This window comes from Ursus maritimus, unplaced genomic scaffold (genome assembly GCF_017311325.1).
Source record: "Ursus maritimus isolate PB19 unplaced genomic scaffold, ASM1731132v1 scaffold_35, whole genome shotgun sequence".
Taxonomy (NCBI): Eukaryota; Metazoa; Chordata; class Mammalia; order Carnivora; family Ursidae; genus Ursus; species Ursus maritimus.
In genome coordinates this window covers 21,214,362-21,238,959 of record NW_024426119.1, presented here as the reverse complement: position 1 = coordinate 21,238,959, position 24,598 = coordinate 21,214,362, and the positions used below count along the sequence as shown (strand labels likewise).

General features: G+C 38.0%; 1 protein-coding gene across 4 annotated transcripts in view; it reads right to left on the bottom strand.

Annotated features, from left to right (window-relative positions):
• Nucleotides 1-8,434: 8,434 nt before the first annotated feature.
• FAM214A (family with sequence similarity 214 member A) overlaps nucleotides 8,435-24,598 on the bottom strand; it is an 89,501-nt gene continuing 73,337 nt past the window's right edge. For 3 of the 4 annotated variants that reach the window (XM_040620625.1, XM_008705985.2, XM_008705986.2), the window contains exons 10-13: nucleotides 19,425-19,583; nucleotides 14,651-14,719; nucleotides 12,147-12,346; nucleotides 8,435-9,437 (exon numbers count right to left, since the gene is read on the bottom strand). In XM_040620625.1, coding sequence (XP_040476559.1) covers nucleotides 9,284-9,437; nucleotides 12,147-12,346; nucleotides 14,651-14,719; nucleotides 19,425-19,583 — 582 coding nt within the window. In that variant the 3' untranslated portion in view covers nucleotides 8,435-9,283. Of the gene's footprint in view, nucleotides 9,438-12,146; nucleotides 12,347-14,555; nucleotides 14,720-19,424; nucleotides 19,584-24,598 lie in introns of those variants that run through there. The other variant, XR_005831978.1, reaches the window with a different exon arrangement.

The following is a 24,598-nucleotide window of genomic DNA, read 5'->3' as shown; positions in this document are numbered from 1 at the left end:
CGTGCCTTACCTCACATCCGTCTTCCAGATGCTTCCTGGGAATTGTAGTTTATAAGTGGAGCCGCTTCTCCCCGCCCTTTCCTGCCTGTTCAGGAGATTTTACTAGTACTTTCCCGGACTCGCGTAGTCCGATTCTCTTACTCGTTCTCGGCACTGTAGTCATGCATATTTTCTTTTGGACGCTCCAAAGCTCTGTGCTGCTTCCCTGCACAAGTCTCTCCCCACTCCGCTTTGCCTACTTAACCATTTTCATCTTTCACATCCCCTCCCTCCGGCGTCATCGCCTCAGGCTTTTCTCGAGCCCTTACGCTAGGTCAGGTCACATCTCTGTGTAGCTTCCCAGCACACACGCTGTATCGTTAGACGCTAATTGTTATTACTCTATTAATGTCACCTTTCCTGCTCAGATAAGCCACATCAGGGCAGAGACCTCGTCCATATTTGCTTATATTTCCCTCCCAGAGCCCAGCATGTCCTAGATGTTCAATAAATACCTGACGAAAGAATTAAAATTACATTCATTTGTCTGCTCCTGGGGGTCCACTCCCACAACTTTACTGAAACCCCTGGCACCAAACTCATCCAATGACTTTCTTAATTACCGTTATCTGTTGACTTTACATTTAATCCTCATTCTAACTGACATCTGAACAGCTACTGGCGATACTATACACGGTCGTTCGAATGAAGTGTCTCTCAGAAACTTGGAAATAAGATTGCCCTCTAAGAGTTAAACTAGTAAACAGCAACAGATAATGAATGCGATTCTGTGGGAGTTTGGAAACCATCAAAACATTCAACCAGAGTGTCCTAGGAAGAATCTCAGGAAGAATTGCGTTGGGATTGCAACTTGAAAAACAAACTGCTATACTGCACTCCTTTTGAAGAAAAGAAGGAAGAAGTTTGTCAAGCAAGCAAGTACTTAGAACACGAAGAGTTCCAAAAGGCCAACTCTTTGAGAAATATATCGAGAGTGCTTTAAGCTGGGTCAGCTGAGAAACTTCGTTAAGATCAACTATGTGTTCAGGGTGCCTGGGTGTCTCAGTCGTTGAGCATCTCCCTTTGGCTGGGGTCATGATCCAGGGGTCCTGGGATGGAGCCCCACATCGGGCTCCCTCTCGGCAGGAAGCCTGCTTATCCCTCTCCCACTCCCCCTGCTTGTGTTCCCTCTCTTGCTATGTCTCTCTCTCTGTCAAATAAATACAAAATTAAAAAAAAAAAAAGATCAACTATTTGTTCTCACTCCATAATGGCAAAGCAACTTACTGAAAATTTGCCTTCCCTTCATGCAGAACTATAGGGAGAAAGGAGAATTCACTACTTAGGCTAACTGAAGCATCTGACAGTTGTATTTTTGTTAATAAATTGGCATTCAGGTATATATCTTGTATCAATGTATTTGTGAGCTTGAGTTAAAATCTGAGAACACATACATAAAAAATCAGTATATGTGATCTTGGATAAAAAGATTCTGTTTCTGAAAGATAGTGACACTCACAAGAGGGCAAGTCTGAATTTCTGGGAAGCAGACTTTGGTCAATGGGGAATTTACAAAGGTCAGTGCCACACTGTGGGGACCTGAGAAGACATCCTTCCCCAGGTAACACTCCTCTGCGTTATTAACCATGTACCTTCATGTTTAAAATTGCACACTGATCACCAACATCCTGTTTTTCAAAACTTACTTCTCTTGACCTCTAGGATACTACTCTCTTATTCTCTCCTACTTCTCTGGCCATTCCTTCTTAATCTCTTTTGTTGAGTCTCTACCTTCTTCTTAATGGGAAGATTCTAACAATTCCATCCTCAGATCCCCTTCTTTTTCAAGTTTTACACTCTCTAGATCACTTCCACCTCAGAGCTTCAAGTGTGATCTATATATTCCAGATCAGTGCTGATCAATAGAACTTTCATTGGTGACAGAAATATTCTGTATCTGTGCTATCCAATACAGTAGTCACTAGTCAAGAGCACCAGGGTGGCTCAGTCGGTTAAGCCTCCGACTCTTGATCTCAGCTCAGGTCTTGATCTCAGGGTCATGAGTTCAAGCTGTGTCGGGCTCCACGCTAGGCATGGAGCCTACATTAAAAAAACAAAAACAAAAAATAAGAAACGGGCACCTGGGTGGCTCCGGTGGTTAAAGTGTCCGACCCTTTTTTTTTTTTTTTAAAGATTCTATTTATTTACTTCAGAGAGACAGAGCACGAGTGGGATGAGGGGCAGAGGGAGAAGCAGGCTCCCTGCTAAGTAGGGAGCCCAGCGCTGGGCTCCATCCCAGGACTCCGGGATCATGACCTGAGCCGAAGGCAGACGCTTAATTGACTGAGCCACCCAGGTGCCCCAAAGTGTCCGATTCTTGATTTCTGACCAGTTCAAGATGCCTGCTTAAGAGTCTCTCTCTCTCTCTGCTCCTCCCCACCCTAAAAAAATACAAAAAACAAAAAACAATTGCCTTTAATTTGACTATCAAGGATTTGAGATGTGACTAGAACAACTGAGAAACTGAATTTTAAATTTTATTTAATTTTAATTAGCCGCAGGGATTAGAATCACTGAGAAACCCTATGAACGGAGATCCTCGTTAGCTTTGGGGCAAGGTTCAAGTATTTGTATTTAACCAAAGCTCCCCCTGGTGATTCTGATCCACACATGCACAAGATTTTTCAGGCTTGGAACTTGGTAGGTGTAAAAAAGCTTAAAAAAGATCAGTGGTCTTGGGGCACCTGGGTGGCTCAGTCGTTAAGTGTCTGCCTTCCGCTCAGGGCGTGATCCCAGCGTTCTGGGATCGAGCCTCACATCAGGCTCCTCTGCTGGGAGCCTGCTTCTTCCTCTCCCACTCCCCCTGCTTGTGTTCCCTCTCTCGCTGGCTCTCTCTGTCAAATAAATAAATAAAATCTTAAAAAAAAAAAAAAAAAAGATCAGTGGTCTTTTAGAGGTGTAGGTGCCCTAGCACAAGAGTTTGTAGGAGTAAAGGAGATAATGTCCCACCCCATCCATTCCTCAAGCAGCTAAGAGAGGAAATTCACCTGCATCATTGCTGATATTGTAGCAAGTATCAAGAACAGAATACATTCTTTCCCCCTGGGGTGGCTTTTTGCACTGTATTGTCCACAGGGGAGGGGGCCTCCTCCATGCTGCCGGAGGTGCTCACAATTTCTTCAGCCATTCCCAACTGGAGACCTGGGCATGTTGGGCATGTCCCCATCATCTCGGAGGGTCACTGGAGAGTTGTAGTGTGTGGCCTGGTTGATGATGGTGGTGTGTATGGTGAAGGGGCTGAGGGTAGGCAGAATTATAGCGTGGCCCCCAAGCCCTGGCCAGCCCTGGCTCCTTGGCCCAAGCATCCTTGAGGAAGGCTGAGTCTCCTGTCCATCTTGGTTGTAGTGGCAGCGGCACCAGCTCATTTTTAAAAAATATTTCGTTTTTAAGTAATCTCTATATCCAATGTGGGGCTCAAACTCACAACCCCAATATCAAGAGTTGCACACTCCACTGACTGAACTAGCCAGGTGCCCCAAGAACAGAATACATTTATGAAAGGAAAATATAGGAAGAGCCTGGAAGATCAACTCAGGAAGCCAAGTGGGGTACAGAATGCCAAAAACCCTGAATATAGATGGTGACTTCTGTGAGCTAAGCCCAGGAAACAAACATTACCTGAATAAGGTCTGTTAACTGTAAAGAGAGAGAGCAGTTTCAAAAACTTCAGTGTTGGAAATGGAACCTAGAAATTGGAGGATGCCATTTCTCTAGGAACTTAGTGAGACGGGAGATCTTCATATGAATTGAAAGTACAAACAGGAAAATTTTGAATGAGTTAAAAAGAATGATGAACAGTGGGGTCTGGAAGAGACTCCACAAACTTTAAATCTTTAAAATTTCTTAAAATGAGGTGCCTGGGTAGCTCAGTTGTTTGGGTGTCTGACTCTTGATTTTGGCTCAGGTTGTATGATCTTGGGGCTGTGGCACTGAGCCCCACATCGGGCTCTGAGCGGCTCACTGGATGTGGAGGCTGCTTGAGATTCTCTCTCTCCCTCTACTCCTCCAACCTCCCAACCTGCTTTCTCTCTCAAAACTAAAATCTCTTAAAATATTTACAATGAGTTTCTAAAATTTCCCCCAACGTTACTTGCATGCTTCCTGACCATATGCTAAGTTGAACGGCCTCTGAGTAGCTTTAGGACATTTCTTCCTAAAGTCTTTTTTTTTTAAGTCTCTTTTCCCCTAATGATTAATAGGCATTACCTTATATATCTCACTTATCACACGCAACTTATAAACTTTATTGCCAAGAACATTGATGAAAAGTATATTTTATGCCAGACCATAATTACTAGTGGAAAAACAATGAAAAAAGAGGCAAAATGCCAGTAGTAGAGTGGAAAAGACATAAGCTTTAAATCAGATTTGAATCCTGAGTCTTCTGACAGTGAGACCTTGGGCAAGCTCTTCAAGCTTCCTTTTCTTTCATTATAGATCTATACTCTCTGCAGTATGGCTTTTAAGTATTAAGTAACATATAAATTGTTTACACTGCCTGGCACATTCATAGTAGGCATTCATATGTTCTCTTCCTCCTCCCAGGGTCCAAGATTAAAATATATATCTCACCAACTATACTTCCACAATAAAAATTTTTAGGAAAGACATCTTTCTCATAGATGACCCACGATGGAGTAGGATGGGCTGATTGTAATGCACATATAATTTTAGAAAATGAAAATGAATTCCTACTATGATGAAAAGTCTTCTTCCTATCTAGACTGAGACTGAATTCCTAGGTTTAGTAGACCATATGGAGTGTCAAATACCAAAATTTCAACAGTGACCACCTCTGTAAAGTGATAGCCAAAAGGGTGGACAGAGAAAGGGACTTTCTTATTTACTTTACATAATTGGGTACTATGTGAAAAAATCTGATAACATGTATTGCATGAATCTTTTAAGCTTGAAAAAGAATCACTGCTTCATTCACAAAACTACTTAGGGAAGAGTGGGAATCCTTAGAATGAAGCCTTGAAAGAGAAATGTTTTCCTTTCTTTCATTCTGGGAATGACAAAGACCTGGTGGGGGAAAATGGCAGGAGGGAGGAATTTTTTTTTTTTAAGATTTTTATTTATTTATTTGAGAGAGAGCAGGAGTGGGGGGTGAGGTGGGTGGGAAAGTGGCAGAGGGAGAAGCAAGCTTCCTGCTGAGCAGAGAGCTGGATCATGACCTCCGAAGGCAGATGCTTAACCAACTGAGCCACCCAGGCGCCCCAGGAGGGGATCTTCCTTTGGATGCCTTCTATTCAGTCCCCATTTCATCACTTAATCTCATCTGATAAGAAAATTTCCAAAGACTTTCAGCAGGTTGTTTGTGACCTGGAAGTTGTTTTTTTGTTGTTGTTTTTTTGTGGTTTTGTTTGTTTGTTTTAAGATTTATTATCTTGTGAGGCGCCTGGGTGGCTCAGTCGGTTAAGCATCTGCCTTTGGCTCAGGTCAGGATACCATGGTCCTGGGAGAGAGCCCACCATCGGACTCCCTGATCAGTGGGGAGTCTGCTTCTCGCTCTGTACCCCCCCACCCCTGCCTTGTGCGCTCTGTCCCTCAAATAAATCTTTTTTTTTTTTTTTAAAGATTTATCTTGAAGGGGGAGGGGCAGAGGGAGAAGGAAAGAGAACCTTAAGCAAGCTCCCTGCTGAGTGTGGAGACAGACACGGGGCTCCATCACAGGCTTGATCCCACGATCCTGAATCATGACCTGAGCCAAAATCAGGAGTTGGGGCTTAACTGACTGAGCCACCCAGGGGCCTCTGGAGTTCCTTTTTAAAGCAAGTTATCAGAATGACTCGTTTTTTTAGTCTGCAAAACTGCCCAGCGATCGTGCAGTAAGTGATCTCTATTATCTACCACAGGTGAACCGGTTGTCTGCTGGTAGCTTTACCTACATGCCAACAATCAATCTAGTGACAAGGTCTGTGCATACAAAGAGGGGTGACATGGGAAGTGTGGTCAAGTCTCAGCTTGTGACAAAAGAAGGGTAGGGAAAGAACTATTATGTTAGAGATAGTGCAGGGCAAGTGAGAGCAGACAGGTGCTGGGGGACCATACCTCAACTGGAAAAAACAATGTAGGCATGAGAGGCCCTAAGAAGAGGGACAAAATGTCAGTACATGTTTCCCTTGCACAAACTTGCCAGCAGGAGCACAGGATGCACCCAGGTGTTTCACTCATCTTTTTAAAAATTTCTTTAAAATGCCCATAGAGGGGCCTCGGGGTCCTGGGATTGAGTCCCATATGGGGCTCCCTGCTCAGCGAGGAGTTGTCTTCTCCCTCTGCCCCTCCCCTCCTGTGCACGCACACACACATGCACACACACACACACACTCTCTCTCTCTCTCTCTCTCAAAATCTTACCAAAAAAAAAATTTTTTTTTAATGCCCAGAAACATGGAAAACCATGTACTAGAAATAATTCTAGAAAGGTTAGTGGAGTATCCACATAAAAAGGCACCTGCATACAACATACATCACTACTTTTTGAATTACTGGAGAGCTCAAAGAAACAATAACATTTAATTTTTAAAAAGGCATTTTGATGGTTTAAATGCTTGGTGTTTTCCAAGTTTTATATAGAATAATCAATATTTACTTTGGTCAAATGTATAAGAAATCAAGATACACATATTGGGATACTTATTCCAAGAATCAGATGACCAGAATTTAAGCAGGCATATCATCAATACTCTCACCCCATTTTCTCAATCATACAGACCCAGGAAGGTTAGAGAATTCCTGGAGTCAGTCCTATCAGATACTATTGGAGCTAGGAATACAATCCAAATGTTCCGGGTCCTGATTCCATGTTATTTCCACAGCCTGAAAATTAAGAATAAATCTTCATAAATTTGTGCCATGGACAATATTTTGTTTCGTTTTGTTTTAGCTTTATGGAATATCAATAGACTTTTCTCTCTTAGCTGGTATTTCATTTTAAAGATTTATTTGAGAGAATGAGCACATGCGTGCAAGTGGGGGAAGATGCAGAGGGAGAGAATCTTCAAGGAGACCCCCTGCTGAGCACGGAGCCTGACAAGGGGCTCAGTCTCACAGCCCATGAGATCCTGACCTGAGCCACATGAAATCATGAACTGAGTCAAAATCAAGAGTCAGACACTTGGGGCGCCTGGGTGACACAGTGGTTGGGCGTCTGCCTTCGGCTCAGGGCGTGATCCTGGCGTTATGGGATCGAGCCCCACATCAGGCTCCTCCGCTATGAGCCTGCTTCTTCCTCTCGCACTCCCCCTGCTTGTGTTCCCTCTCTCGCTGGCTGTCTCTATCTCTGTTAAATAAATAAAATCTTTAAAAAAAATAAAAAATAAAAAATAAAAATAAAAAAGAGTCAGACACTTAACTGACTGAGCCACCCAGGTGCCCTGCTGGTATTTTAAAAGAAATTTATAAGAGGCTTCTTACTGGCCACCCCACAACCTATAGCTACATACTCATCACTGGTCTGATTTCCCCTGAATAGTTATCCATTAGCTGGGTTCCAAAATAAAGGCTTTTCAGTCTCCCAAATTTCAGAGCACTCACCTGGTCCTTTGCTCCCAGATCTCCTCGTATGGCCTACTGGAGTGGTACGTATTCTCTAACCTGTATCTGCAAATTTGTACCAGCATGCCCAGTATCTGTGTCTTATTATCTCATCTGCCGTTGTCAGTGGTCCCTGCACAGACATCTAAAACCACTCTTCTTTCTAAGGGTGATGGAGGGAGGGCTTTCCATGCATTCAGTCAAGTTCCCTTGCTTAACAGTTTTCCTAGCTGCCAAATGCCTTCCTCCCATCGTGACCCTGAGCAAGAAAGTGATAAATTTTGGGGCACCTGGGTGGCTCAGTCGGTTAAGCATCTGCCTTCAGCTCAGGTCATGATCTCAGGGTCCTGGGATCCAGTCCTGCATCAGGCTCTCTGCTCAGCCAGGAGTATTCTTCTCTCTCTCTCTCTCTCTCTCTCTCTCCCTTCTCCCTACTTGTTCTCTCTCTACCAAATAAATAAAATCTTTAAAATTTTATTATTATTATTATTATTATTATTATTATTATTATTATTATTTTTGGCAAGAGAGAGAGGGAGAGAAAGTGAACAGGAGCAGTGGGGAGGGGCAGAGGGAGAAGCAGACTCCCCCACTGAGCAAGGAGCCCGATGTAGAACTCAATCCCAGGACCCTGGGATCATGACCTGAGCCAAAGGCAGACACTTAACTGACTGAGCCATCCAGGCACCACCAAATAAATAAAATCTTAAAAAAGTGATAAATTTCTTTGGGGAAGAGGCTCAAGACATCTTCCCTCTCCTCTTGTCTGCTGTAAAGCTAGAATGGAAACCGTCTGATGGCTACCAGAAATCACTCAATCACATGAATGTCTCATCTAAAAAATAAAAGCCAAATACACATTTCTTTGTTTTTTGCATATATTTACAATATAAATACTAATTTGTTTTCAAAGTACATACTCTTTTTAACAATTTGCAAAAGTTATCTAGCATGGGACAGCAATTTAATGTAAAGCCTCTGTAGTAGTAACTAAGGAAAAATAGAACTGTTTGGGGGATAAGGAGTTCTAGGAGTATGGATGGGCATAATGATTTGAACTTGCAAAGGGAATGTGAAGCAGCTTAGTCCACGTTGCACTGCCAAAACAGCATGTTAAAGGACTAGTATGTGAGACAGCAACCTGGATGGGGTAAAAACTAGAGCTGGGAAATATAAAAAGTACACATGCTTGCATAGTGCGTTAATCTTAAAGAAGCTCAACATTTCATTCTCATTTTCAATAAATTAAATGAATAGTACTTAAAACACATCACACAAAATTAAAGACTTGTGCATATATTTTGGATTTCAACATTAATGTCAAAAATACATAGTATGATTTTACATAGGATTTGTGCTACATTAGAACACTAGAGACAAACATCACTTGAGTATTAAGGGAAACATTAAATATTAAATAACTGAGAAATAAAATGTGTAAACACTAATCTAACTGGGGGGGGGTTGCTATTGCAACACGTCCAATGAAGTGGTTTCAACAGTACAAAAAGGATTATTAGGACATGAGTGTTTCCAGTCTACTTGGAATATGTGGATCTCATTCCAGGAATCCTTTAATAAAAACTGGTCCAGGATAACAGGAGAGGATCCACTCTCCTGGTTGTTAATTGGTACACTCTGTTCTATGCTAATTTTTACTTTCAAACTTGGGTACTGAGCAAATACTTTAAACTGTCACTCCTTATCAACATCTTGGTGAAAACTGAGGGTTTGTTGGCGATTCAGTGTAAGATTTGAGTTCATATGCAGCACCGCTATCAACTTCCATTGACTTTCTTGAGAACAGGAGCCGTACATCTCTATGGAGGTAGATCTTTCCAGATTTAGAACTCTGGAACCTATACAAACAAGCAAACAGAAAGATACAATATTTCAGGGACTGAGTCTTTAAAACAAACAAACTTGAGTCATTAAATTTTGAGAGCAGCAAGAATTAAGCCTTGCTACAATATTACGAGTGACTCTTTAACAAGATATTTTAGTCTTCTATGGCCAAAGTATGTGCTGCTAGTTAAGTGCTTCTCCCTTATTACTCCCTAAACAATCCATACGCCCTTTCCTTCTCATATTATCAGAGATGTTTCTTTCTATAACGCTTGTTTCACATACCGCCCTACTTTTCATCCCTGACACGCACACCTTCCCTCACCTAGAGTGTCAAGTTTCGGTTCACATCAATCAGACAACATTTGGGATTTGTAGTCCTAGCATCTTCTAGTCACATCCATTTCACATAACTTGCCCTCTCCCAATTCTGAGTGCATTAAAATGGATTCCAAAGTTGAAAACTCACCACAGAAAATAATCAAGTACTGAGGAATTACTGCTATCATCAGTAATGGCTTGCTAAATAAAGCCTAACCATCATTAAAAAGACAAGTTTGTAGTGAAATGAAAATGGTTATCAAAACTGTGTATAGAACTGTGTCTATCTCCTGCTAATATCTATAACATAACACCGGGGGCTAGAGTCTTTTGTCATTTAAACTTATCTGGAAGATAGTCAAACATACAAACATACTCCTTAGTGCTCATCTCTCTGGTTTTCCCTTTGCATAGCAGAAATACTCTTTGGGTTTATGAATTTTACTTCTAAATTAGCTGAAAAATCTGGTGGTCAGTTGTATGTGAGCTGAATGTTAGCTCACTCTTTCATTCTGTCTGAAGTTTTTTCCAGTTAATCTTAAAATCTGCTACCATATATGCTACTAAAATCTTTCTCCTTAATCTGAAGGAGAAAACTGAGACATTTTGCAAGTATAATATACTCATACATATGTGGTATACTTCCCAGAGAGGTTTCTTTACAGCATTTGAAGTACCTAATCACTATGGGGGTTATAAAGGCTGGGGTAGTTGATGTTTACTTTAGTGAATGTTGGTTACCTATGGCTATGGTGGTGAAACTTCAAAAGGAATGGTATCAAATGGAAGTTTAGAGAGAGTTGAATCTTACCCTAGATTGGGCTGGGAGCTATTCTTATAGTCTGCTATTTCATACCATTTCTCTTCTAAAAAGTCTTCCATGTCTGTTTTCAGATTTTTCATTCCACAATTTGTATAACATTCCCCATTATGCTCATGACAGTGGTGCAGAGTTAGGTTTAGAAACACTGAGCCAGTTCAACATGTCCTTAGGATTCAGAACACCAGGCACAAGACCCCAAGGTAAGAGTATCAATTAAGCAGTACTAGACTTTTTCAGGTATGGGACTTGAGTGGCCGGCTCACTCTTTATTCACTCCAGACCACCACAAGGCAGATCTATTGAAAGATAGCTGGTGGTCACCATCAGTAGCAGATTAAAGAGGTCTTCTGCCTAGGCTCTGGATGAGAGATGCCTCCTTTTCATGAATAGTGACTTTTGGTGCAAGGAGTTAGGCTAAAATTATTCTCTGATGTGACTGAGAACTTACTATGAACAGCATCAGAAAATTACTAAGAACAAAGTAATAAGCAAAAGGCTATTCAGGGGCACCTGGGCAGCTCAGTTGGTTAAGGGTCTGCCTTGGGCTCAGGTCATGATCCCAGGGTCCTGGGATCGAGCCCCACATCAGGCTCTCTGCTTAGCAGGGAGCCTGCTTTTCCCTCTCCCTCTGCTTGCTGCTCCCCCTATTTGTGCTCTCTCCCTGTCAAATAAATAAATAAAATCTTAAAAAAAAAAGAAAAAAGGCTATTCAGCTCTCTCTTAACCAACAGATTTGCTCATTGCATGAGAGCTACACTAGGATTTCAGGGCCGAAAACCTAACCCTAGAATATTGGCAACTAGGACCTCAAGGGCAAACAGTTTCTCACAACCTAGAGCTGTGACCTGGGTAGCAAAAGTTAGAGGAAAAGGTAGTTTTGATGGAACTACTAGAATATAAACTCTTTGAGAACAGAGATTTTCACATTGCTGCTTCCCTAGTGCCCAGAAGCATACCTGATACATAAATATTTGTTAAATGAATGAAAGTTTAAAACTTCTCTGCTCAATACAGTAGCCACTAGCCACATGTGGATACTGAGCACTTGAAATGTGGCTAGTTCAAATTGAGCTGTGCTGTTCCTATAAATCTATACTTGATTTCAAATATTTAGTACAATAAAAGAATGTAAAATACCTCATTCATAATTTTTATGTTGATTATATATTCAAATTATAACATTTGGGTATGTTGGATTAAATAAAATACATTAATCTTTCCTGTTTCTTACTACTTTTTAAAATGTGGCTACTAGAAAATACAGAACCACATATGTGGCCCATATTATAATTCTATTGGTTTCAAAAATGTGTTTCACTGCCCCAGATATGTCAGCATTTGTTTTGATATAAAATATTTGACATTACGTCGCTATAAATGAAAACTCTCCTAATTCAACAAGTAACGACCGCAGGAAGATATACCATGTGTCTTCTGCATCTTGGCATATGAAAAGTTTCCAAATTAAGCAAATTTCAAAGGACACTGGTCCAGCTAGAGTGACAGGTGTTAAAATAAACTAAAATTTTGAAGTTGTTCTTCTGAAGTAACATATTTTCATATTTATTTGAAACATTACCTCAGATGTATGAGGTAGCGTAATAACCGTTCTTCTGTATGTCGGATGTTCTCTTTATTAACACTTCTCTTCATTTCTTGTTTAACAGGTACAGAAAAAGTTCTTTGTCGTAGGAATGTCTGATGATTAGCTGGCATATCTCGTAAGTCATATATCACAACAAACATCTTCACCACAGTCTTATTAGGATTAAATAAGGTCTGAAGAAACAACATAAAAATTACTCCTTAAAAAGTGATTTGTTGATTTGATGCAAAATGATTGTGCCAATAATAAAATAGGTTTTTTAAAACAATAAGTAAATCCCAGTGGATATAATTCAGTTTTGGAAACTCAAGTTAATAACATTTTTAAAGTTTATTAAGTGATATTCGATATTTTTTTAAAAAATGGTTCAATTTTTTCATTTCCCAATACTATAAAATCCTGTAACAAATAAAAATTTTTAGTCACAAAATGCATATTAGACAATATATAGCTTTTACTGTTTGTTCAGATTTTAAGAAATGTTTCCCCTAAAGTAAGCAAAATACACCCTTACTGGATTAAAAACATTCCAGTTCACTTATTTCAAACATTAGCTTTATTAAAGTGTGTCAGCTGCAAAATACTCAGAATGTTAATTTTCCTTACATTTTAACAGTGACTAAAAAGAAAATTTTAAAAATAAAATAGCTAGATAAAACTAGACTTTTTGGTATAATAGGTATATATAGTTACATAAAATTAAAAATATGTTCTCAAAAATGAGAAATTTCCTTATTTGGAAAATTTTTCCAGGTTTAGAAAATAAAGTTCATTATTATTAGTTACAAAGTAGGCTGAATAATACTTCATGTTCTCACAGTTGGATTCATTGCAAAAACTGTAGAGACACTAAGCTTTTAAAAAAATCATCAATATCATAATAGACCAAAATATGTATCCTCAGTGAAGACTGAATTAAGTTCAATTGATACTTGGCTATTAATAATTGGAGTAATATTATTTTTTAAAGTACTAATTCTTAAACAAGATCCCAAGTTGCTGATCTGACTTTAACCAAATTACCAACACATCAATAGGTAACTTGGTGCCCATGCTTTCAGAAGCTCATCCGTGGCACTGGACATCACTCACTGAATCAAAATGAGAAATATATCAATATTATGATCCAACTTTTGAAATCTAGTGAGTCTTAAGATTAAGGCTAATACATTCAATAACCACAACAACTAGCAAGCCAGGAGTTCAAACCATGTTTATACATAATTAAACTATATAAGGAATGAAGACATACCTAAATTTCAGATTTAAAATTAATCGCTTTAAAAGTTGGCAGTCCTCAAACAAAGAGGTACGAATATACCGCCTCTGGGTTTATGCCTTATTATTATGACAACTGATAGCTAGCTTTCCAGTGACCCCCTCTGTCACACGAACCACACAGCCAGAGGCAAGAAAACGAGAAGATTATCACTCATTTTAGTTCAAGAAATCCATTTAACATAAAAGTCTTACTTTTATATGCAGTGATTCTTCCTTGGTAAAATTTATGTATGTGTATAGACTGCACTGTATGCACACATATGTATTGCATAGTACTATGTTTCATCCCTGTGTGACAGGAAATAAATGTACAGACTCCTTGCTGTATTCAAACACTGGTGATGAGTAAAAGTGGTCTGGTGAAACACTGATTACATTGAGGCCAAAAGTCATAAGCAGCCTTATTGAATTAGACCAGATACTGAGTGTAAGGAACTTAGCTTGACTTTTTTCTTTTTTAAATTTCAGCTTTTTTATTGAGGAATAACCGACAAATATCAATTAGATTCTTTTTAGTCTGCAAAAGCCAGCTTTGTAACAGACTTCTGGGCCTGCAGGATTATCCTGCGTCTGACTTGGAGATGAACTCAATCGCAAACTGGCCTTGATATCAAATTACTCTTCTGAGACCACAAGACCAGTGATGAATGATTGCTCTGGGCTAGAGGAATTCTCCTGAGCCCAAACTAGATCAACACCTAGACCAAAAGAAAAGGATGCCTTCTCTGCCCTCATATCTGTCAGACTACATTCCTAGTCTGTATAACCATCTTAGTAGATTAATTTAGAAATTATTACACTAGGGTTAATTTTGTTTTCCAAGTTTTCCTGCCAAAGCAAGACTAATATTTGAGGTCTCCTTTTAAATAGGTCAATCTCAGTCTGGCTAATCATATTAAGTAGAAGGCACTAGTAATGTTAAGTTCTAATTACATTGAAAAGAGCTCTATTTAAGTTATGTAAACTGTCATATACTATTTTTCTAAAGCATTCACCTTCATTAGATTATTTATGCTTTCCTTTTATGAAGGTCCCCACATGGCCATTCCTGGGGCAGAGCAGGGAAACTCCAAAGAAAGCTGCAGCCCCACTGTTACTTACCAAAGTTGTTGCAGCAGCAGTAGCAGGAGAAAGGGCTAAGTTCTATATGTATGTGAGAGAATGATTATTGCAATTGTAGGCTATAAAACACATACCACTTGTATTGTTCCTGAAGGAGGTACTCGATAACCCCTTTTACCAAGGGACTCTAAAGTAATCACACCCTTGAAATAAAAGAAGACAAATTAAGTACAAACTGATGCACATGTATATAAAAGACTAAAAATAATAAACCATGTAATAACTAACATTTTAGAATTTTACTTGTATGCAAAAATATTCCCATCAATAGATACATTCTGAGCATGGAACAGTGAGGGTCCCACCCCAAAGGAAAACATTTACTGTTCTTCCTGGAAATGTTGCAATAAATAATAAAACATTACACTGCTTGAAATTTATATTAAGGCATACAATATAGAAGCTCCTTAACTGAAAAGGAAATAAAGGGAGAAGGTAGGATTATTCCCTTGTATCACACAGGAGGAGGGAAATGAAGAAGCGACCAATTTATTGTTCTTTGGACATACAAAAAGTCAGGAATGCAAAAGGGTCTAAAGTCGTAGCCAACACTGAAGTTAATTCTTCAGTAAGTGAGTTAAATTAATATATGGATTTCTGACTAGAGACAAACCAGCATCATCAACATCACCGATAAACTTCTTAGAAATGCACAATTTATAATTCTCCCTAGACCTACCAAATCAAAGCTGTATTTTAAGATTCCCCAGATGATATCATATGTACATTAAAGTTTGAGAAGTATTACTGTACTAAATAAAGTAGTTTTCTGAGAAGGATGTTCTAATCACTACAGAAACCCAAACAATGGCAAATAAGCATAAATTAAAACAAGGAAAGCTAGAATTGAATATGTGAAAGTTTCTAGATAAGCAAGATGACCAAATGACTACAGGTGGTAATTGTGAAATTTAATTTGTAGATAGCTTTAAGAAAGGAAGGGTGATTCATTTAACTGGGGTAACAGTTTAAAGTAGTTATGTAGAATAATTGCACGCTCTACATTTCAAATCCCATCATTTTATATTGTACATGCCAAAACATGTCGACCTTCAGTAAAAGTAAATATAAAACAGGACTGTCCCATCAAACATCTCTGTTATTTGTAAGACAGACCAGGGTTGGAGGGTAAAAAAAAAAAGGGCACAAAGGAGGGCCAGACTCTGCTACGTGAGTCAAGTGCCATCCTCAGACTATTTAATTGACACATTAATATTAGGAAATATTCACAGAAATGGTCATTGAAAGGACACAGGTTGTTCTTGTCTAATCTGATTTACCACATGGTCATTTAAAGCACGAAAAAAAGCATATCAACAAACTGCGTTCCTAACCAAAGCGGTAATGAAGCTTTAACAATTTCTCTCTTACTATCTGCTTTATGTGAAAAAAAAAAAAGCTATGGCATATAATGCCCCCTTTTCTTCCTAGTTCCAGAAAGAGAAAGTAAAATATATCCAAATAATAGCTACCTTTATAATCACATTGCTGTAGGCAATACATTACTATTTCACTTGCTACCTTCCCCTAAAAACATATAAGAAAACTGTTGGGGCAAAAACTATTATGAAACCTACACTTATTTCCTGTAATACATACAATTTTAATAGTTTTCAGAACATGGTAACAGTAACTAAATCAATTTATAAAGACAGTATGTGTATTTTTAAAACCTTATAGTTTATGTATGCCAACACTTTACAACCATTTCTAAGCAATGTAAGATCAGTAGGGGCATCAGCAAACTAGGAATTTTAGATACAAATTGGGAAATTATCTGGAATTTCATTAATATTAATTTATTATTTGTTATATTTTAATAATTTCATTATTTTAGTTGGTCAGCATATTAATGTATTTACCTATAAAAATTTATTGTATTTAACATAAGAAAAATACTTTCCTTCTGGCATTTTAGGATGGAATAGAAAGGTTAAGATAAACTAATTTGAGTCAAAATCTCACACAAAAACCCCTCAAATTACTCTGCTATAGAGAATATGCAATAAGTAAAACAAAAAAGTTTACCTTAATCTGGTGAATTACAAATACAAAAAAAATAATATATGGTCCTGTTAATACTATGATAATTGAAGTCATACCATGAATTTACCACTGGCATACATTCTTTAGACCATTTTACCTGGTTCCACCATTCAACAGTTTTTAAACAGTGAAATATTGTTATGTAGCAGTTGGAGAACATTTTTACCACTGATACCCAAATTGGAGAGAGAGATTATGTGGCTTTGCGCTAATATTTGAGGAATTATTTAATGAAAAGTCCCATACCACTTCTACACCACAAAGACAGAATTTTCTGTGCAAAATTTTACCTTTATGGTCATTCACGGTATTTGTGATGAGAGATCCCAAGGTAACGAGTAGGAATCTTGTGTCTCAGTTCTGCTGATCTGTGATATATACTGTCTTATCAAAATGTGATCAAGCCTTTGAAAATACACTAAACTACCAAAATGTAAATAAGATTCCCTGAAGAAGCAAGATTAATTTTATTATAATAGGAAAGATTTGTGGTCTAAGATTTGAACTAGGTCATTTACAAAAGGAACCTATTCCTAATGAATAAATTAACCTAGAAAAAAAAATTAATTATATAATGGGAAGTTTATTGAAGAATATTATCAGAGAAGAGTAAGTCAGGGATTCTTAAAGGACAAATTGAGCCAACCTCGATAACCTGATTCATACCCTTTCCAATATCAAAAGCTGTAATCATTTGTTTGTACTTTCTGGAGACAAAGACACAAAACCCTTTATCTCTTAATCCTATGCGTTTTAGATGTCAACCAAAGTCATGGATTAATGCTGGTCTGCTTTTTAAAAGCGTAGTTCAAATTCACTCTTGCTTGTAAATTTCACTCAAAAATATTTACTGAACATCTTTGAGTGAATTTTTATTGATTTCAGCCATTTGCTCTTTCATCTTGTTTCTAAATCATCCTAAATCATTGGGGACTTTGTACATTATGACAGATTACAATACTGTAGACCTTACATTTCCGTTCTGTGATTACTAAGCGCCAATAGAATATGTGAAACTGACGAGACTTGTTGCTGTCCTGGTAGAGCAAAATGGATACCTTTTATAGTTCTATTTTAATATTGTAAGCACTCCAGAATGATACATTTACTCTGAAATTGAACGTACATCAGTTGTACTTTCCATGTTACTAGTTATCAATATTAACTATTATTTTTTCAAAATTTTACAGGGAAAGTAGATATATCTTTCCATGGTAAATGAATAAGAAGTGGCTTTGTGATAACTTGACAGATTCATGAAGGACTGGGTCTTTGTTTTAGATAATAGTTAATGTTGTGCATCCTTATGACTATGATCCACAAATATAAATATTATTGGGGGAAGAAAACTTGGAATAAATGAACAGACAACACTATGTTTTGTTTTGTTTTTTTTTAATCAAAGTATGAAACACTGATCAGGCTCTTAAATGAAATTTTCAGGGATGCCTGGGTGGCTCAGTCAGTTGAGCATCTGCTTTGGCTCAGGTCGAGGTCCGGGGATCCTGGGATCGAGCCCAGCATCGGGCTCCCTGCTCACTGTGGAGTCTGCTTCTCTCTCTCCCTCTGCCCCTCCCCCTGCTCCTGCTCTCTCTCTCTTTCATTTGCTCTCTCTCAAATAAATAAAACCTTAAAAAAAATATTTCACCCTTAGACTGGAAAAAGGCTAAAATAACTTTCCTTGAGCAAACTGGGCCAATAATGAATAGGTTATATTTCAGTCCCCCAAAATGTTTAATTTCCTTTCCTCTGTTGTTTCTCAATTGCATAGAATTCCCTTTTCACAACTTTTAGTCCTTGAAAATCTAGAAAGCCAGAGAGAGGGATGTTAGGAGAGGAGTTAACAGGGCCATGTGGTAAGCTAAGAAATTCAAGTAACAAGGCCAGAGCTGTACATTTTTTGCTATAGCAATTTATACTTCTCAAAGTAAGACTTAACATGAAAACACAGATCTGACTCCATATTTGATAGCATCACTGTAAACTTCTTTATAGAGCTACACTGTTAGCCTCTTCTCCATCTTTCTCTCTTGTAAAGGGCTGACATTAAACGTACACTAGGACCCAGTGTCATTTTTGCAGTTGAAGGCTTATTTTAACCTCAAGTGATCAAAATTAAAAAAAAAAAGGGAAAGATGAAATCATAGAATCATAAGGCTCAAAACTGCTCTAAATTACTCTTGGCTATCCTATTCTCCCCATTAGAACATAAGTATGGAAACAGAAATAGCTAGGATTAGAAAACAACTCTAGGATTAGAAAAAAAAATGGTCTCAAAACAAATAGGAGAAAGGGGGTGAAGGGTCTTACAGAAGACTTAATTCACCAAATCTTTACGTAAATCTTCGTGAGATGAGGATCACATGTGAAGCCAACACTTGTGGGACCAGGGGGCACAGTAAGCACTTGAGAATTTGTGTGAACTCAGCAAGATATGAAATTATAGTGTTACTAATCTGTTTTATCATGATTTCAAATCACATAGAAACAAGTAAATTTTCAGCAGATCCTCAAATACAAAAGAGCAAATTCATTGTTAGAGCTAGCTGGAAAAGAAGTTTTGAGGTAACATTTTTTTTAAATTATGTTCAGTTAGCCAACATATACTGCATCATTAGTTTTTGATGTAGTGTTCAATGACTGTGAGGTAACATGTTGGTACTTAATCCCTATTCAGACTTCAGTATTCTCTTAGGAAATGCTTTGTTTTCAAGCATTGCTAGAAAGCAGTCTTAAATCTCTTTAAAGGCATTTGTCATTAAATTGGTTGATTTTAGCAAAGACAATTTTTAAAATACTTGCCATATAAGGAGAGGGAGCATTATCATCTGAAACACTGTAGAATGACACTTCAACTGGAAGAGTCAAATGTGTGGGGCAGAAAACACCACTTGCCCCGACCTCGGCAGTAAAACCATCAACAATGCCAAGAGGATCTAACCGATAGTTTAAGACAGATTCCTGGAAGACAAAATATTTTTTAAGAAATAAATTTTAGAAGTTGACACACATTCATTTTTTTTTTCATTTTTAAAGAAATACATTACTATGCTTTCTGGTTCTAGAAAAAACGGTTGCTACTCAAACAGAATCCAACAATACATTAAAAAAAATCATTCACCACAATCAAGTGGATTTATTCTGGGAATGCAAGGGTGGTTCAATGTTTGCAAATCAATTAATGGGATGCATAACTTCGATAAGAGAAAAGATAAAACCCATATGATCATTTCAATAGACACAGAAAAACATCCATTCGTGATAAAAGCCCTCAACAAGGTAGGATTAGAGGGAACATACCTCAACATAATAAAGGCTATCTATGAAAACCCCACAGTGATAACCATACTTAATGGGGAAAAACAGAGTTTTTCCCCCAAGGTCAGGAGCAAGACAAGGATGTCCACTTTCACCACTTTTATTCAACATAGTACTGGAAGTCCAAGCCACAGCAATTAGACAACAAAAGGCATTCAAATTGGTAAGGAAGAACTAAAACTCTGACTATTTGCAGATGACATAATACTATATATAGAAAACCCTAAAGACTCCCCCAAAAAACTACTGGAACTGATAAATGAATTCAGTGAAGTCTCAGCATACAAAATCAGTGTGTAGAAATCTGTTCCATATCTATACACTAATAATGAAGCAGGAGAAAGAGAAATTATGAAAATGATCCCATTTACAATGCACAAAAAATAGTAAAATACCTAGGAATAAGCCTAATGAAAGAGGTAAAAAAGACCTGTACTCTGAAACCTGTAAAATACTGATGAAATTGAAGATGATACAAAGAAATGGAAAGACATTCCATGCTCATGGATTAGAAGAAGATTGTTAAAATGTCTATTATACCCAAAGCAATCTACATATTTAATACAATCCCTATCAAAATACCAACAGCAGTTTTCACCAGAACTACGAAAAAAAAACCCTAAAATTTATATGGAACCCCAAAAGACCCTGAATAACCAAAGCAATTTTGAAAAAGAAAAGCAAAACTTAAGGTATCACAATTCCAGACTTCAAGTTGTATTACAAAGCTGTAGTAATCAAAACAGTATGGTACTGGCCTAAAAATAGATATAATAGATCAATGGAACAGAACAGAAAACCCAAAAATAAACCCACAATTATATGGTCCATTAATCTTCAACAAAGCAGGAAAGAATATCCAATGGGAAAAAGAGTCTCTTCAACAAATGGTGTTGGGAAAACTAGGCAGCCACATGCAAAAGAATGAAACTAGACCACTTTCTTACACCATACACAAAAATAAATTCAAAGTGGATTAAAGACCTAACTGTGAGGCCTGACACCATAAAAATTCTAGAAGAGAGCACATGCAGTAATGTCTCTGACATCAGCCATGGCAATATTTTCCTAGATATGTCCCCTTAGGCAAGGGAAATAAAAGCAAAAATAAACTATTGGGACTACATCAAAATAAAAAGCTTCTGCACAGCAAAGAAAACAATCAACAAAACTAAAAGGCAACCTACCAAATGAGAGAAGTTACTTGGAAATGACAGTGATAAAGGGTTAGTATCCATAAAGAACTTATATAACCCAACACCCAAAAAACAAATGATCCAATTTAAAAATGTGCAAAAGACATGAACAGACATTTCTCCAAAGACGACAGATAGATGGCCAAAGGACACATTAAAAAATGCTCAACATCACTCATCATCAGGAAAATGCAAATTCAAACTTACAATAAGGGGTCACCTCACACCTGTCAGAATGGCTAAAATCAAAACCATAAGAAACAACAAATGTTGGCAAAAATGTGGAGAAAAAGGAACCCTTGTGCACTGATGGTGAGAATGCAAACTGGTGAAGCCACTGGGAAAAACAGTATGGAGGTTCCTCAAAAAGTTAAAAATAGAACTACCCTGTGGTCCAGTAATCACACTATTGGGTATTTATACAAAAATACAAAAACACTAATTCAAAGGAATACATACACCCCTATGATTATAGCAGCATTATTTATAATAGCTAAATTATGGAAACAGCCCACACGTCCATCAGTAGATGAATGGATAAAGATGTTGGGTGTGAGGGGTGCCTGAGGTGGCTCAGTCTATTAAGTGTCTGCCTTTGGCTCAGGTCATGATCCAGGGTCCTGGGACTGAGCCCCATGTCAGGCTCCCTCTCTCCTATCCCACTTGTGTACTTGCTCTCTAACAAATAAATCTTAAAAAAAAAAAAAGATGTCGGTGTGTGTGTGTGTGGTGTGTGTGTATGCAATGGAATATTGTTCAGCCATAATAAAAGAATGAAATTTTGCCATTTGCAACAACATAGATGGAGCTAAAGAATATAGTGCTAAGCAAAGTAAGTCAATCAGAGAAAGACAAATACCATTATGATTTCACTCAAATGTGGAATTCACGGAAGAAAACAAGCAAAGGAAAAAAGAGAAACAAACTAAGAAGCCGACTCTCAACTATTGAGAACAAACTGATGGTTACCAGAAGGGAGGTGGGTGGGGGGATGGGTGAAATAGGTGTTGGGGATTAAGGAGTAGGAGTGCACTTATTAATGAGCACAGGAATGGGTATGAAATTGTTGAATCATTATATTATACACTTGAAACTAATATAATGCTGTATGTTTACTACACTGGAATTAAAAATCAAATTAAACAGGGGCACCTGGGTGGCTCAGTCCGTTAAATATCTGACTCTTTAGCTTGGCTCAGGTGTTGATCTCAGGGTCATGAGTTCAAGCCCCACACTTGGCTCCATGCTGGGCATGAAACCTACTTTATTTTTTTAAAAGATTTTACTTATTTGAGAGAAAGACAGAGAGAGAGCACACGAGCAGGAGGAGGGGCAGGGAGAGAAGCAGACTCCCTTCTGAGCAGGGAGCCGGATGAGGGCTCGATCCCAGGACCTTGAGATCATGACCTAAGCCAAAGGCAGCCACTTAATGACAGCCACCCAGGTGCCCCTGAAACCTGCTTTAAAAAAAAAAAAAAAAAAAAAAAAAAAAAAAGACAGGTCAAACCTAAAAAATAAAAAAATAAATAAAATAAGGTTGCCACCAGTTCCATGTCCTCATTTCAGATGTTTATCTGACCTGCCATCAACCTGTCCTCCATCAATCTTCTACTAATGTATGAAGTTTGGCCTCCTCTCACTATTCCAACTCATGCCTAACTATTTTTAAACTTTACTGTCAGTTAAACCTAATTGTTTAATATGTTATTCTTATCTCTGTAAATAAAAATATATTCTACCAGAGATATAGGTATAATATCAGAAATTTTCTTACTCTTCACAGAGCCTATCCACCAGGTACCAGCCACAGAGAAGCACTTCAAATCTTGTTAACAGGTCATATGCAATGAGAAAGCCAAGTACCTAAAACTTCAACTGAAAAATAATTCCTTCTTTAAAAAATACTGTTATGTGTGACATATGTTTTATAGTTTAATTTTTTTTAACATTGGACAAAAACTTAAAAGCAGAGAAATAAAGTGGCATCTTTGGTGGTGTAGTTGGTTAAGCTTCCAACTCTTAGTTCCGGCTCAGGTTAGGATCTCACGGTCAAGAGATGAAGCCCCAAGTCAAATCTGCTTGAGATTTCTTTTCTTCCTTTTCTTCCTTTCCTTTCCTTCTTTCTTTTCTTTCTCTTTCTTTCTTTCCTTTCTTTCTTTCTTTCTTTCTTTCTTTCTTTCTTTCTTTCTTTCTTTCTTTCTTTCAAGATTTTATTTATTTGACAGAGAGACAGCTAGCGAGAGAGGGAACACAAGCAGGGGGAGTAGGAGAGGAAGAAGCAGGCTCCCAGCGGAGGAGCCTGATGTGGGGCTCGATCCCAGAACGCCGGGATCACGCCCTGAGCTGAAGGCAGACGCTTAATGACTGAGCCACCCAGGCACCCCTGATTGAGATTTTCTGTCCCTCTGCTCATGCGCACACACTCTCTCTCTAATAAATAAATGAATAAATAAAAAATTTTTAAACCACAGAAATACAAATAGTAGAGAAGCTCTTATTCATTTCTTTCAAGCTCACTTGCTGAAAATCACTTTTAACAATTTAGTGCTATCTTGCTAGGTATGAAAAACATTTTAAACTTTTCACAAGCTCTTTTTTATATATACATATATTATATGTATATACACGTATCATGAAATGTGAGTACCATTTCTTTGATTCAGTAGTTGACTGAAAAGGAACACTGGGAGTCATCACGAGCATAATAGTCTGTGTACTGTAAAGTTCAAACTGTGATGTTAGCAATTCTGAAATTCTCAAACAAAAAGCCAAGAATGTAAGACCTATATTATAACCAACCTTCTAATCTCCCTCCTGCCTTGCAATCAATCCAATGCATGTTCTGTTCATTTGACCACTCAGTCTCATGGCCCTAGCTCTCTCCCCACCACCATTAACCTAGCTCAGACCCTCACAACCTCTCCTCTGAACAAGTACATCTTCTAATTAAGTCCTTCCGACTCTAGTGTATCCTCTATATTACCAGCAGAGTTGTTTTTCTTAAAAGATAAAAGTATTATATCACCCACCAGACAAAAAACTTTAGGCTTCCTACTGTCTATCAGATGAAGTAAAATCTTCCTAGCATGGCAGATGCATCCCACCCTATGTTTCTCGACTCATCTCTCCCCAGTTGCAGAGTCTCATGCTCCAAGTCTAACTGATGCTTTCCAACATCACCCATATTCTTTTACTACTTTTGCAAATGTAGTTCCCTGTCTAGAATCCCTTCCCACTCCTCATGTAAGTTTACTTGACAAATTCCTACTCGTCTTTTTAACTAAGCTCAAGTGACAGTTCCTCAGTAAAGCTTTCCTCAGTTCGTTTAACAGAGTGGATATAGGAGGACTGAGTTAATGTCTTTTACAATGATAATTACTCGAGTTTATAAATTACTTACCTATTCAGTTCACTGTAACATCTATAAGTCAGGAACTTTATCATCTAGCTTCGTATTCCTAG